The sequence below is a fragment of the Rhinoderma darwinii genome, chromosome 1 (assembly GCF_050947455.1).
Source record: "Rhinoderma darwinii isolate aRhiDar2 chromosome 1, aRhiDar2.hap1, whole genome shotgun sequence".
In the NCBI taxonomy this organism is placed as follows: Eukaryota; Metazoa; Chordata; class Amphibia; order Anura; family Rhinodermatidae; genus Rhinoderma; species Rhinoderma darwinii.
In genome coordinates, this window is record NC_134687.1 from 488,658,848 (window position 1) to 488,672,009 (window position 13,162).

Here is a 13,162-nt window from a genome sequence, read left to right on the forward strand (position 1 = left end):
AACTTACTTTTCATCCTTGGAGGAGCTAAGAGGGCATAATTTATGTTCTACCAGTATTCCTCTAGTGCAGGGGTCTCAAACTCGGCCGGGTAAGTGGGCCGCATATAGAAAAAATGGGAAGTTGACGGGCCGCATTACTTTCAAATTTGATACAATACAAAATTATTGTTAATCAATTAGTTATTTGAACTACTATAACACTATATTACTAGAATAATAATACTACATTACTATAATAATAGCGCTAGGTTTAAAATTTGAGATATTTCTCCACGTGCTTATTTCAACAATCCAGCTTTCCAGTTTAAGTGTCGCTAAATGCAGTCCGGCGGCTCAGTTAGCACACATGTCAAGATTGGGCAGCCCCTTTTTAGATAGTGCCGCAGTGCCCTCTGTGGATGCTGCCGCAGTGCCCTCTGTGGATGCTGCCGCAGTGCCCTCTGTGGATGCTGCAACACACCCCTAGATAATGCCAGTGTCCTCTTCAGATACTGTCACACACCCACTTGTAGATGCTGCCACAGTGCCCTCTGTAGAGGCTGCCACAGTGCCCTCTGTAGAGGCTGCCACAGTGCCCTCTGTAGAGGCTGCCACAGTGCCCTCTGTAGAGGCTGCCACAGTGCCCTCTGTAGACGATGCCCCAGTGCCCTCTGTAGAGGATGCCCCAGTGCCCTCTGTAGAGGATGCCCCAGTGCCCTCTGTAGAGGCTGCCCCAGTCCCCTCTAGAGGCTGCCCCAGTGCCCTCTGTAGAGGCTGCCCCAGTGATGTCAGGGGCTTGCCCAGAGCTGGAGTCCCAGGCAGAGCGCTAGTAGGCTCTTCCTGGGACTCCAGCTGTGCTCCTGACATCACTGGGACTCCTGCTCTGGGGAAGCCCCTGACATCATTGTCGATGTATGGACAGCGATGTCAGAGGCTTCCCCAGAGTCCCGGAGCAGAGCCGATAATAGCACTCTGCCCGGGACTCCGCTCTGGGGAAGACCCTGACACACTGTCCATATATGGGCAGCGATGTCAGGGAATTCCACAGAGTCCCGGAGCAGAGCCGACACCAGCGCTCTGCTCTGGACTCCGGCTCTGGGGAAGCCGCAGACATCGCTGTTCATATGTGGACAGCGATGTCAGGGAATTCCACAGAGTCCAGGAGCAGAGCCGACACCAGCGCTCTGCTCCGCTCTGGGCAAGACCCTGACACACTGTCCATATATGGGCTGCGATGTCAGGGAATTCCACAGAGTCCAGGAGCAGAGCCGACACCAGCGCTCTGCTCCGCTCTGGGCAAGACCCTGACACACTGTCCATATATGGGCAGCGATGTCAGGGAATTCCACAGAGTCCCGGAGCAGAGCCGACACCAGCGCTCTGCTCGGGACTCCGGCTCTGGGGAAGCCCCAGACATCGCTGTTCATATGTGGACAGCAATGTCAGGGAATTCCAGAGTCTCGGAGCAGAGCCGATACTAGCGGCTCTGTGTCCCGCGGGCCGCAGATGACAGCCCCAGGGGCCCTGCTCTAGTGGCTGAAGGACACCACACAATCGCTAAACGTAGAGAGTCACGTACTGTCAAGGGTTTATTTTGAATTGGATTTATACATAAAATCCAGTTATGATATTTTACCATTAAATGGTTTTATTTGCTGTAGTTACGTCACACGCAATAATGCTTATGAATATCTTTCTCTCTTCCAGTCTTTTGACGTTTGCGGTCGTATTGGAGGTTTAAGAAAAGCCTTAAGGATTCTTTGCCGCCCACAGGTAATATGTAGTTTAACCCCTTAAGGACACGGCCAATTTTGGCCTTGAGGACAGAACTATTTTTTTATATTTCCCTCTTTGCATCCCGACGCTCATAACTTTTTTATTTTTTGTGCGACGTAGTTGTATGAGACTTTGATTTTTGCGGGACGAGTTGTACTTTATGTAGGTACCATTTTTTGGTACAAATACATTATCGTTTAATTTATATACATTTTTATTTTGGCAAAAAAGCAGTTCCGCTGCAGTTTTAATATTTATTTTTTTACACCATACACTGATCATCATAAATAATGTTACAAATTTGTTGTATAGGTTGTTACGGTCGTGGCGATATCAAATATGTCTATATTATTTCATGTTTTCGAACTTATATTATAAAAAGTTTATTTATTCTAAAAAAAAAATTGTGTTTCTGTGTATTTTTTTTACTATATATTTATTTATCATACATTTTTTTTTTACATTGATTTAAATTCATTTTTTTTTAGTCCCATAAAAGCATTTTCCATTTTGATTTTGATTTTTTTAACTGTAATGTACTGGCATAGACCTATATGCCAGTACATTAGCCTGTGTACTGATTGTACACAGGCAGTTGTTAGGGCATACCTCAATATGCCCTAACAACAGGAAATATGGTCAGACAGCCCTGGGGTCCTTCAATGGACCCTGGACTGTCAGGCTGTACAAGTTATGGGCTTTGATCGCGTCAGTTATTTTCTGTGACGCGATCAAAGTGCAGTCCCCCCTCCGTGAACGCCGCGATCAGCTTTTGTCATGGCATTCAAGGGGTTAACGGCGGAGAGAGGATGTTTCTCTTCTCTCCGCTGTTAGAGCGGGGCCATGGCTGTGTATTACAGCCGTTCCCCCGCTCTCTAACGCGCGCACAGACGGCTGTCGCGCAGGACGAGAATGCTCGTCCTAATGCGCGAAGTACGCGCCGTTCAGGACGAGCATTCTCGTCCTGTGTCGGCAACAGGTTAAACAACTTACGGTATCAAACTTAAAGGGAACCTGTCAGTTCGTTTTTAACCCCCTAGACCATTACCATGTTGCAAAACATGACCTTACAAGGTTTCAAAACATGCCCCTGTATGTTTTCAAAGATGCAGCAAAATCTATAAAATCAAGTTTAACCCCTTCCCGCCGCAGCCACTTTTGGACCAAATGACAGAGCCTCATTTTTAAAATCTGACGTGTTACTATATGTGGTAATAACTTCGGAATGCTTTTACCTATCCAAGCGATTCTGAGATTGTTTTCTCGTGACATATTGTACTTTATGTTCGTGAAAAAATTTGGTCGATAAATTCCATATTTTTTTGTGAAAAACACCAACATTTTGAGAAAATCAGCAAAAATTTGCATTTTTCTAAATTCAAATGTATCTGCTTGTAAGACAGATAGTTATACCACACGAAATAGTTACTAGCTAACATTTCCCATATGTCTACTTTATGTTTGCATAATTTTTTGAACAACCTTTTATTTTTCTAGGATGTTACAAGGCTTATTTAGCAGCAATTTCTCACATTTTCAATAAAATTTCAAAAGGCTATGTTTTCATGGAACAGTTCAGCTCTGAAGTGGCTTTGAGGGCCTTATATGTTAGGAACCCCCACAAATTGCCCCATTTTAAAAACTGCACTCCTTAAAGTATTCAAAACAGCATTTAGAACGTTTCTTAACCCTTTATGTGTTTCACAGGAATTAAGTGTAAGGGAAATTTGCAAATTTCAGGTTTCTTTTTTGCATAAATTTCATTTTTCTTTTTTGCATAAATTCAATTTTTCCTGTAATACTGAAGGTTTTTTACCAGAGAAATACAACTGAATATTTTTTGCCCTGATTCTGCAGTTTTTAGAAATACCCCACATGTGGCCCTAGTGTGCTAATGGACTGAAACAAAAGCCCCAGAAGCAAAGGAGCACCTAGTGGATTTTTGGCCCTTCCTTTTCTTAAATTATATTTCAGGCACCATGTTAGGTTAGAAGAGGTCTTTTGGTGCAAAAACAAAGGAAACCCCACAAAAGTGACTCAATTTTGGAAACTACACCCCTAGAGGAATTCATCTAGGGGTGTAGTGAGCATTTTGACCACACAGGTATTTCATAGATTTCATTAGAATTGGGCAGTGAAAATGAAAAATTACATTATTTTCCAATAAGATGTAGCTTTACCTCAGAATTTGTAATTTTTTTCAACAAATAAATGAGAAAAAGCACCCCAACATTTGTAAAGCAACTTCTCCAGAGTATGGAAATACCCAACATGTGGTCATAAACTGCTGTTTGGGCAACCGGAGTACAGAGTTTGGATTGATTTCTCTGCACCATGTCGCATTTGTATAACTCCTAAGGTACCAGTACAGTGGAAACCCCCCAAAAGTGACTCCATTTGGGAAACTACACCCTAGAGGAATTCATCTAGTGGTGTAGTTAGCATATTGAACCCCAGGTGTTTCATAGATTTCCTTAGAATTGGGCAGTGAAAATGAAAATTTTTATTTTTTTCCCACTAAGACGTAGCCTTAGGTCAAAATGTTTTATTTTCTCATCAAATAAAGGAGAAAAAGCACTCCAACATTTGTAAAGCAACTTCTCCAGAGTACGGAAATACCCCATATGTGGTAATAAACCACTGTATGAATACACATCAGGGCTCAGAAGGGAAGGAGCGCCATTTGGCTTTTGGAGAGTAGATTTTGCTGGATTGGTTTTTCTGCACCATGTCGCTTTTGCAAAGCCCCTTAGGTACCAGTACAGTGGAAACTACCCAAAAGTAACTCCATTTGCCAAACTACACCCATTGAGGAATTCATCTAGGGGGTGTAGTGAGCATTTTGACCCCACAGATGTCTCATAGATTTTATTAGAAATGGGCAGTGAAAATGCAAAAAATTACATTATTTTCCAATAAGACGTAGCATTAGTTTAAAAAATTTCATTTTCTCAACAAATAAAGGAGAAAAAGCACCCTAACATTTGTAAAGCAACTTCTTCAGAGTACGAAAATACCTCATATGCGGTCATAAACTGCTGTTTGGATACACGGCAGGATGCAAGGGAAGGAGCACCATTTGGCAGTTGGAGCGCAGGATTGATTCCTGGGCGCCATGTTGCATTTAAAAAGCCCCTGAGGTACCAGTACAGTAAGAACCCCTGAAATGTGACTCCATTTGGTGAACTACACCTCTTGAGGAATTAATCTAGGGGTGTAGTGAGCATTTTGACCACACAGGTTTTTGCTGAATTTATTAGAATTGGGATGTGAAAATAAAAAATTAAATTAATTTTTTTTGCAAAAATATGTAGTTCTATCCCAAAATTTAGCATTTTCACAAAGACCATAGGAGAAAAGCACCTCAACGTTCGTAAAACAATTTCTCCAGAGTACGGCAATACCCCACACGTGGTCATAAACTGCTATTTGGACACACAGCAAGGCTCTAAAGGGAAGGAGCGCCATTTAGTATTTTGAATGGAGATTTTACAAGATTCGTTTTGTGGCACCATGTTGCATTGAGCTATAGTACCAGTACAGTGGAACCCCCGAAAAATTACCCCCTTTTGGAAACTAGATCCCTCAAAGAATTTTATCTAGGGGTGTAGTGAGCATTTTGTCCCCACAAGTGTTTTGCAAAAATGAGTACACAATAGATGTTGCAGATTGAAAATTGCCGTTTTCCACAGATATGCCATTTCAGTGCCCAATGTGTTGTGCCCAGCTTGTATCACCCTAGACACGCACCCCATAAATTGTTAAGCGGGTTCTCCAGAATACAGTAATACCCATATGTGGTCAGAAATTGCGGTTTGGGCACACTGCAGGCTCAGTTGGACCACCGTTTTGCTTTTGAAGCGCAGATTTTGCTTGGTGTTTTACTGGTATTTCAGTTTATAATGTGGGGGCATATGTAAGCTGGGCGGAGTACATCAGGGTATATGTAAGATGGGCGGAGTACATCAGGGTATATGTAAGCTGGGCGGAGTAGATCAGGTTATATGTAAACTGGGCGGAGTAAATCGGGGTATAAGTAAGCTGGGCGGAGTACATCAGGGTATATGTTTGCTGGGCGGAGTACATCAGGGAATATGTAAGCTGGGCGGAGTACATCAGTATATATGTAAACTGGGCGGAGTGCATCATGGTATATGTAAACTGGGCGGAGGGCATCAGGGCATAATAGGATGATATAATAATGGGCTGAACGAATAATCCATGGATTGGTGTGGTACGCTTTGAACCAATCCTTTATGCACAGGCCGGGTTTATTGGGTATTATACAGAATATCTGCGCTCCAGTGTTGCCTAATCTCTGACTCCTTCACTAGCCATATAAGCAGCACAAGACCCTAAAGTTTCCTCATCTCCGCTGCATCTATGGGGTCCAGTAAATGACGATGTGGGGTATTTAGTGAAATTCTACAGGACGTAAAAAATTAGTCTGGGCCGTCATTTTGCATCATTGCGTTTTGAGAGTCATAACATGTTATTTTAACGTTGACGGAGCTGTGTGAGGGCGCGTTTTTTTGTGGAACGAGCTGTAATTTTTATTGGTTACATTTTGGGGTACATGCAAATTTGTTATTTTTTTTTATCACTATTTATTCTATTTTTTGGGAGATGAGGAAACCAAAAAACAGCCATTCTAGCACGGTTTTGTTTTTTGTTTTTACAGTGTTCACCGTGCAGTATAAACAACATGTTAACTTTATTCTGCGGGTCGATACGATTACAGCGACACCAAATTTATATCGTTTTTTTTTACGTTTCACTACGATCCCACAATAAAAATACTCTTTTCTAAAAAAAAATCATGTTTTAGTGTCGCCATTTTCTGAGAGCCGTAACTTTTTTATTTTTTAGTTGATATCGCTGCGGGAGGACTTGTTTTATGCGTGACGAACTGTAGTTTTCATTGGTACCATTTTGCGTTACTTGCAACTCTTTAATCACTTTTTATTAAAAAAAATTTCGAGACAAGATGACCAAAAAATAAAATGCTGTCATTGTTTTTTATTAAACATTTTTTACGGTGTTCACCGTGCGGTAAAAATAATGTGATATTTTTATAGATCAGGCCGTTCCGAACACGGCGATATCCATTATGTATAGTTTTTTTTTTCATGTTTTCATTTTTTTCTAATTATAAAAGAGTTGATCAGTGAAACAGGACGATTGTTGTTTTTATTAGTTAACTTATGTAGTGCAGTGTATCGTAACTGTCATTCTTCATCTGACAGTTAGCGTATTAGGTCTTGCCTCAGGCAGGACCTAATAGACTACCGTACCTGGGCAACCAGGAAGCCTAGCAACGGCTTCCTGGTTGCCATAGCATCGATCGCGGGGGTGGCGGGGGAGTACAGAGGGAGCCCCCCTCCCTCTGTTAACCACTTCAATGCGGCGGACGCCATAACTTTTTTTATTTTTTAGTTGATATCGCTGCCCGCTTCCTTTACAGTGTGTGACTGTACGCCCTTGTGCGGGAATGCACTGTAAATCAGGGCGTACAGTCACGCCCAATAGCGGAAAGGGGTTAAAGACTGCGCGGGCTGTAGGCTAAATACCCTAAAAGAGTCATTGGGTAGCGTGGCCACTCTCCTGGAGTCATGCAGTCTGGTCTCCAAACCCGCCTTTCCAGGCATGTTTGACATACCCCAGCCTTTGCCTTGTGCTCCACAGGCATGCGCATTGCAGCAATGAAGCCGGGCAGAATACACCCCTGAGTACACTTGTCTTGATCCTGCGTTACAGTTTGTATTATACTCTAATGCTATCAATAACAATTCATTCAGTTTAGCTGAGCTCCTAGAATGCAATACATTGTAATGGACTACATGCTAGGACAACAATGCATGCTGGAATACAAGAGTTGAGGACACTTCAGAATGGGTTATAATACAAGCTGTAACCTTTGATCCATACCAGATAGGCGAAGCAATGTATTTACAAAGTTGTAAATTTTTTAATTTTAGGTAATATTTTTAACTAAACTATAAAATGTCATACGACGATGAAAATGTAGCGTAAGGAGAGCCTGTCACAACAATAGACACTGTACAGATTAAGGGACCTGTACTTCTCAGACATAAACTACTTAATGACCCCAAAATGCCAATCAGGGGGTAGAGCATAATATGTGACCTCTTCTTGGCTTTGATAGAGCTCACTAGGGGACATGTGACAAGCTTAACATGTGACAGCACTTAAAGGGGTATTCCCTTCTTCTAATGTTATGGCATATCCCTAGGTTATGCAGTAACATTGTGATCATAGAGTTCTGAGATCCCGCCGATCCCAAGAACGAATGGACTGAGGTCCCTTTGGCCTTTTTCCTGCACATAGGTGCTTCCGGCTACTGCTCCATTAAAGTGACCCTCATGGATAGTTGGAAAACACCTTTACTGAGGCCATTTAGTGTCCAATATCGCACTTACCCCTGGGTTAGCATTATCAGGGCACTTTCCAGAAGAAATGAATGTAAAGTTGTCTTTCCTGGTGATGTATTGGCTGACTTCATGATCAGAAACCATACATTTCAATTTCCTCTTCCCTTCTTTGGCATAGAGCAGCCCGATCATCCATATTCCTTCCATCACTAGAAACAGAATTGTCATCCTCCTGCAATCATGGCCTTCTTGGCTCCGAAATATTGCACTGAAGACCCAATAGTACACTTTAGGAAGCAACACGATATGGTTAATTCTACATATAGATTTACATTTCATTGCGTAACTAATAACAGTCTTTTATTCTGTACAATAATGCGCTTAATCGTACAGTTTTTCATGTGCTAGGGATGGAGCAGGCTTATATCATAGCATTTAGGTCACATTTTATTGCCAGTTATAGAAGGTGTTATCTCACATTTTTACATTGAAATGACTGGGTGGAGCTGTTACAGGCAATCTAAGTTCTGCTGTACATTTGCATTTTAAAAGAAGTCAATAGTCAAAATTTGACAGCAACTAATCATATTTTTCCCCAGGTATGCCATTTTAGTTTTACTGAGCAATATTCAAATATGTTTTTATGGCTGATAGTTATATAAGGCAGATGAGGCAGGGAAAGGCGAGCGGTATAGTTATAAGGGCCTGTTCACATCATGACATCAGCATTGGTTTCCGTTCATGGGTTCCGTTGCAGCTTTACGGCAGAGGAACCTATAAACGGAAACCATATCTTCCATTTGCATTACCATTGATTTCAATAGTAATGCTTCCGTTGCAAATGGTTTCCGTTTGTTTCCATTCCATAAGTGTGTTTTTTTGGTGGAATCAATAGCGCAGTCGACTACGCTATAGTTTCCGCTACATAAAAATGGAAACCTTATGGAACGGACACAAATAGAAGCCATTTACAATGGAAGCATTACTATTGAAATCAATGGTAATGCAAACGGAAGATATGGTTTCCGTTTGGCTTTCCGTTCATGGGTTCCTCTGGCAGAAAGCCGCAATTGAACCCATGTCGGAAAACCAACGCTGATGTGAATACAGCCTAATGCTACTCTTTATACATAACATATTATACAACGTAATATATTATCGATAATAATGTAGACGTCTCACTGCTTATTTTTTGTAATTTTCTAAATATTATATAATTTGACAAATTTGTAAATTTTTCCCCACTATAAGGCCTCATGCACACGGCCATGCCCGTAACCACAACCCTCGATTTGTGGGCATGGATGGCCGCAGGCCGCATTTTCGGGCCGTTATGGGAGCACGACCCATAAAAAACGAAAAGTAGGACATGCTCCATAATTTCCGGCACGGACACCTATCTGTAGCGATACGCAATTACGGAGATTTTATACGGTCGTGTGTATGGGAGCTAAGAAGTGATGGTATATTGCTAGGATATGCCATCACTTCCTGATCGGTGGAGGTCCCGGCAGTTGGCATGAAACGCTTCACTATAATACGGCCCCTTCACCGATTCTCTCTGTGCACCAGCGCACCGGTCTACCGACTGTGCAGGGAAAGAAGCCAAAGAAAGTGCTGCCCTTTTGTTCTCTGCATCAGCGAAGGTCCCAGAGGTCGTACCCCTGCATCTATAAAGTGGTGGCATATCTTAATTCCATCACATCTTATGATGAAATATCCCTTTAAAAATGGTGGTATCATGTGCTTCTACAAAATCTGTTGATGTCACTGGAAGATTTATCATAAGAACTAGCGAATTTGTAATTTAACATTTGCTTCACCTGCCAAATGCTAAACGTTGCTTTTCTGCATCTGACAAACTGTGCTCTGCTACATCTAAGAGAGGGTAAGCATTATGGCAATAGGTCGGACAGTCCTCTCCTCGGAGAACAATGTGACCATGGATTTCATATTATTGTTTTTTAGTTTTGTATAGGGTCTGTTTTCCTATTAGTAACAAATAAAAAAAAATCTTATTGGGGTTAAGAAATATGACGTGAAAAGAACATTTTGTGGTTGAACGCTGATCTACCCCCTGGCAAGTTATTTACTGCAATATCCCGTGGACTGAATAGTGGATTACAGAAGACGGTGTCGATTATTGCCCTTTGTATTAGGCAGTGCTGACTTGGCATGTGTTAGCAAGTGTTCAGCTATATAATGGAACCGCTGTAATATTGTGGAGAATGCTCGTTTCATAGTAAGCATATTTGCTAATGACAATTTATTGATTGAGCTTTTTATTAATGTTTGTCCATGTGTTTTCACCAATCTCTCTGTACAGAAGTATGGTGTCCGTGCCAGCAGCCAGCAATGCAGTGAAGCAGGGGATATATGTGCCATTTGTCAGGCGGATTTTAAAGAGCCCATTATCCTAATATGCCAGGTATCACTGTCATGTTACCCTTTGTGTCTTACCTGGAAGTCTAAACGTTGGAGTAATACTCTTGCTTCACATGCTTTCTTAATACATGCCCATGCCCAATGCCCTGCTATGTGCCAGAGTATACATTAGCTGTTAGGGAGTGCGATCCCCACAGCATCTAATAGTAATAGATTCAATAATTCACCCCTGAGCATTTCACTAGACACTCTGGATGCAGTTTTACCACTGCTGTGTTGAGTAGGGGAAGATCCTGGTGACTTTACATCCAGCTCTACTGAGGTCTTACCGGTAGATCAGGATCTACTATTTGGCCAGCGCTTCCTTAGTCCTTGTGTCTCCGATGGTGTAGTGAAGGTCAGCAGACACATCGGTAGATACTTCTACAAGTCGTTTAAACTAGAACACTCAGCTATGCTAAAGTAATTTCATGTATATTAGCGCATTGGGATGGTATGAAGTGATATCGGACAGGCGCACACCTAAAAGGCAGTATGTAACGGGATTATTGCATTAGTCTGTTTTTATTCCTGTCTACATTACTAGCACGACATGTCATTTATTCCAATTATTTTTATGTACTGCTAAGGGCATGTTCACACGGCTCTCAAAAAAACCGACGTGTAAACGTGTCAAATACACTGGCGTTTCTTGTGAAGCGCTTTTTAAAATACAGGCGTTTTTGACGCATTTTCCGTATGTTTTTTTTTTTTTTTAAGTGTGTTCTTGCTTTTGCGTGCTTTGTGGCGCATAATTAGGAGTCCCGTTGGCTATGGGAACATTTGGCCAGTTTTCGGCGCGCTTTACGCGGCACAGAGTTGACAGTACTTCTTTTTTTTTTTTTTTTTTACAGGATGAGTAATTTAAATAGGCTCACTTAAAAAAGCGCGTTGTATTCACTAATGGCGCGTTTTGCCATTGATTTTAATGGGAATCTCAATCGAGCGTATTTATACGCTCATTGCGGCGCGTAAAACGCTCCAAAATACTCGTCAAATACATGCCGTGTGAACAGGGCCTTAGATAAAAAATTATTTTCATTGACACTTCTGTTCTGTTTTCTACTTCCTTTCTTTTAGCACGTGTTCTGTGAAGAGTGCTTGTGTCTTTGGTTTGACAGAGAGAGAACTTGTCCCCTCTGCCGCTCTGTAGCAGTGGAAACGCTCCGCTTGTGGAAAGATGGCTCCACATCTGCTCACTTCCAGGTGTACTGACCGAGATGAGTGGAACAAGTTACTACATGTCACTACCAGTATGGACCCAAGCAGCTGAATGCAACTCGTGTGATCCTGAATTTATTCTCCTGTCCCTTTTGGGAAATTTGGTTTGCTTACGGTCTATGCCTTTCAGTTTCTTTACATACCCCTATTTCCATTCCTATAAAAACATAAAGTTGTCCTATACAGATGATGCGTATTCCATGCCGGTGTCAATTAATGTGTTTAATGAATATGAAGGGATGAAATCCCCGAATCTAAAACAGAGAATGTATGTATAAACATTCTAGATTGGGAAATACATCTAGACTGTGTCTGTGTCTGTTTTATCCTGTCCAGTACACATGTTCTTACTGCGGTCATTGACTTTTCTAAACATGGTCTAACCAAAAGAAACCAAATTAGTAGAACTCCATTTTTACATACTAAATTGATTGTGAATATGATCCAAGTCACTCGGTAACTGGAAGAACCACCAGAAAGGAAACAATTGAGTAAACCGGGGAAAGCATTCATAAAAAGGGGTGAAAAGCCCAAAATGTCAAATCTAGTTATAAATGAACATATAAGGAAGATGAGTCATTATTATAGCCGACATTTGCAAGGTATCGGCTGAGGAAAAGGTTTGTAAAAATAAATAAATCATGTCGTTCTATAGTCCGAGTATTCAGACTTTTCTTCAAACTTGTGTTGGCTTTTGGATTTATTACTCCATCCACACATAGCAAAAGAAATCGGCAGGGAATTTGAAAATCCGCAGCATGCTCATTATGTTGCAGATTTTTACCACAGATTTTACCTTTGCCAATGCAAAGGGTGAAATCTGCAACAAAATCCCCATGTAACGTGGATTTTGTTGTGGATTTGCCGTGGAAAATGCTTGCAGATTCCGCACTGAAAATCCATGACAGATTACAGTACAATACATGTGGATGGGGGTTTCAAAACTCCATCTACATATAGCAGAAAAATCGGTTGCAGATTTTCACCATGGGGTCCAGTGACTGGAACAAAAGTTTGAAAAAAACAAGTTTAGTTATTTCTGAATGTTGCATTAGGAGAGAGTCCTGAATCTAGTATTGGGTCTTATATGTTTCCTAGTTCTCAGTTGTGTCCACTATTAAAAGGCTTTATTTTTATTGAAAAATTGCTTTACTTTGTTTATATAGGCGTTTCTTCTAGGTTGTGTCTCACATTAATCTCCATTGTAATGGATGGGAGTTTGCATTCCTGGGTCCCAGGGTACATTTTGCTTATTTGGCTATTCTTACCTCAGCATACTAATGCAGGAAGACAGTGGCATGACTATGAAAGTAACATGCACAAGGCTGACATACAAAGAAGATGGCAGAGGAGAGGGAGGAAAAGAATGT

The 13,162-nt window shown here is 41.5% G+C and overlaps 1 protein-coding gene across 2 annotated transcripts in view; it reads left to right on the plus strand.

Moving 5' to 3' along the window:
• The window catches only part of RNFT2 (ring finger protein, transmembrane 2), a 76,705-nt gene extending 64,613 nt beyond the window's left edge, over nt 1-12,092 (plus strand). The window contains exons 8-10 of one of the 2 annotated variants that reach the window (XM_075835176.1): nt 1,687-1,752; nt 10,474-10,575; nt 11,652-12,092. In XM_075835176.1, coding sequence (XP_075691291.1) covers nt 1,687-1,752; nt 10,474-10,575; nt 11,652-11,786 — 303 coding nt within the window. In that variant the 3' untranslated portion in view covers nt 11,787-12,092. The remainder of the gene's footprint in view (nt 1-1,686; nt 1,753-10,473; nt 10,576-11,651) is intronic. The other variant, XM_075835186.1, reaches the window with a different exon arrangement.
• Nucleotides 12,093-13,162: the final 1,070 nt, after the last annotated feature.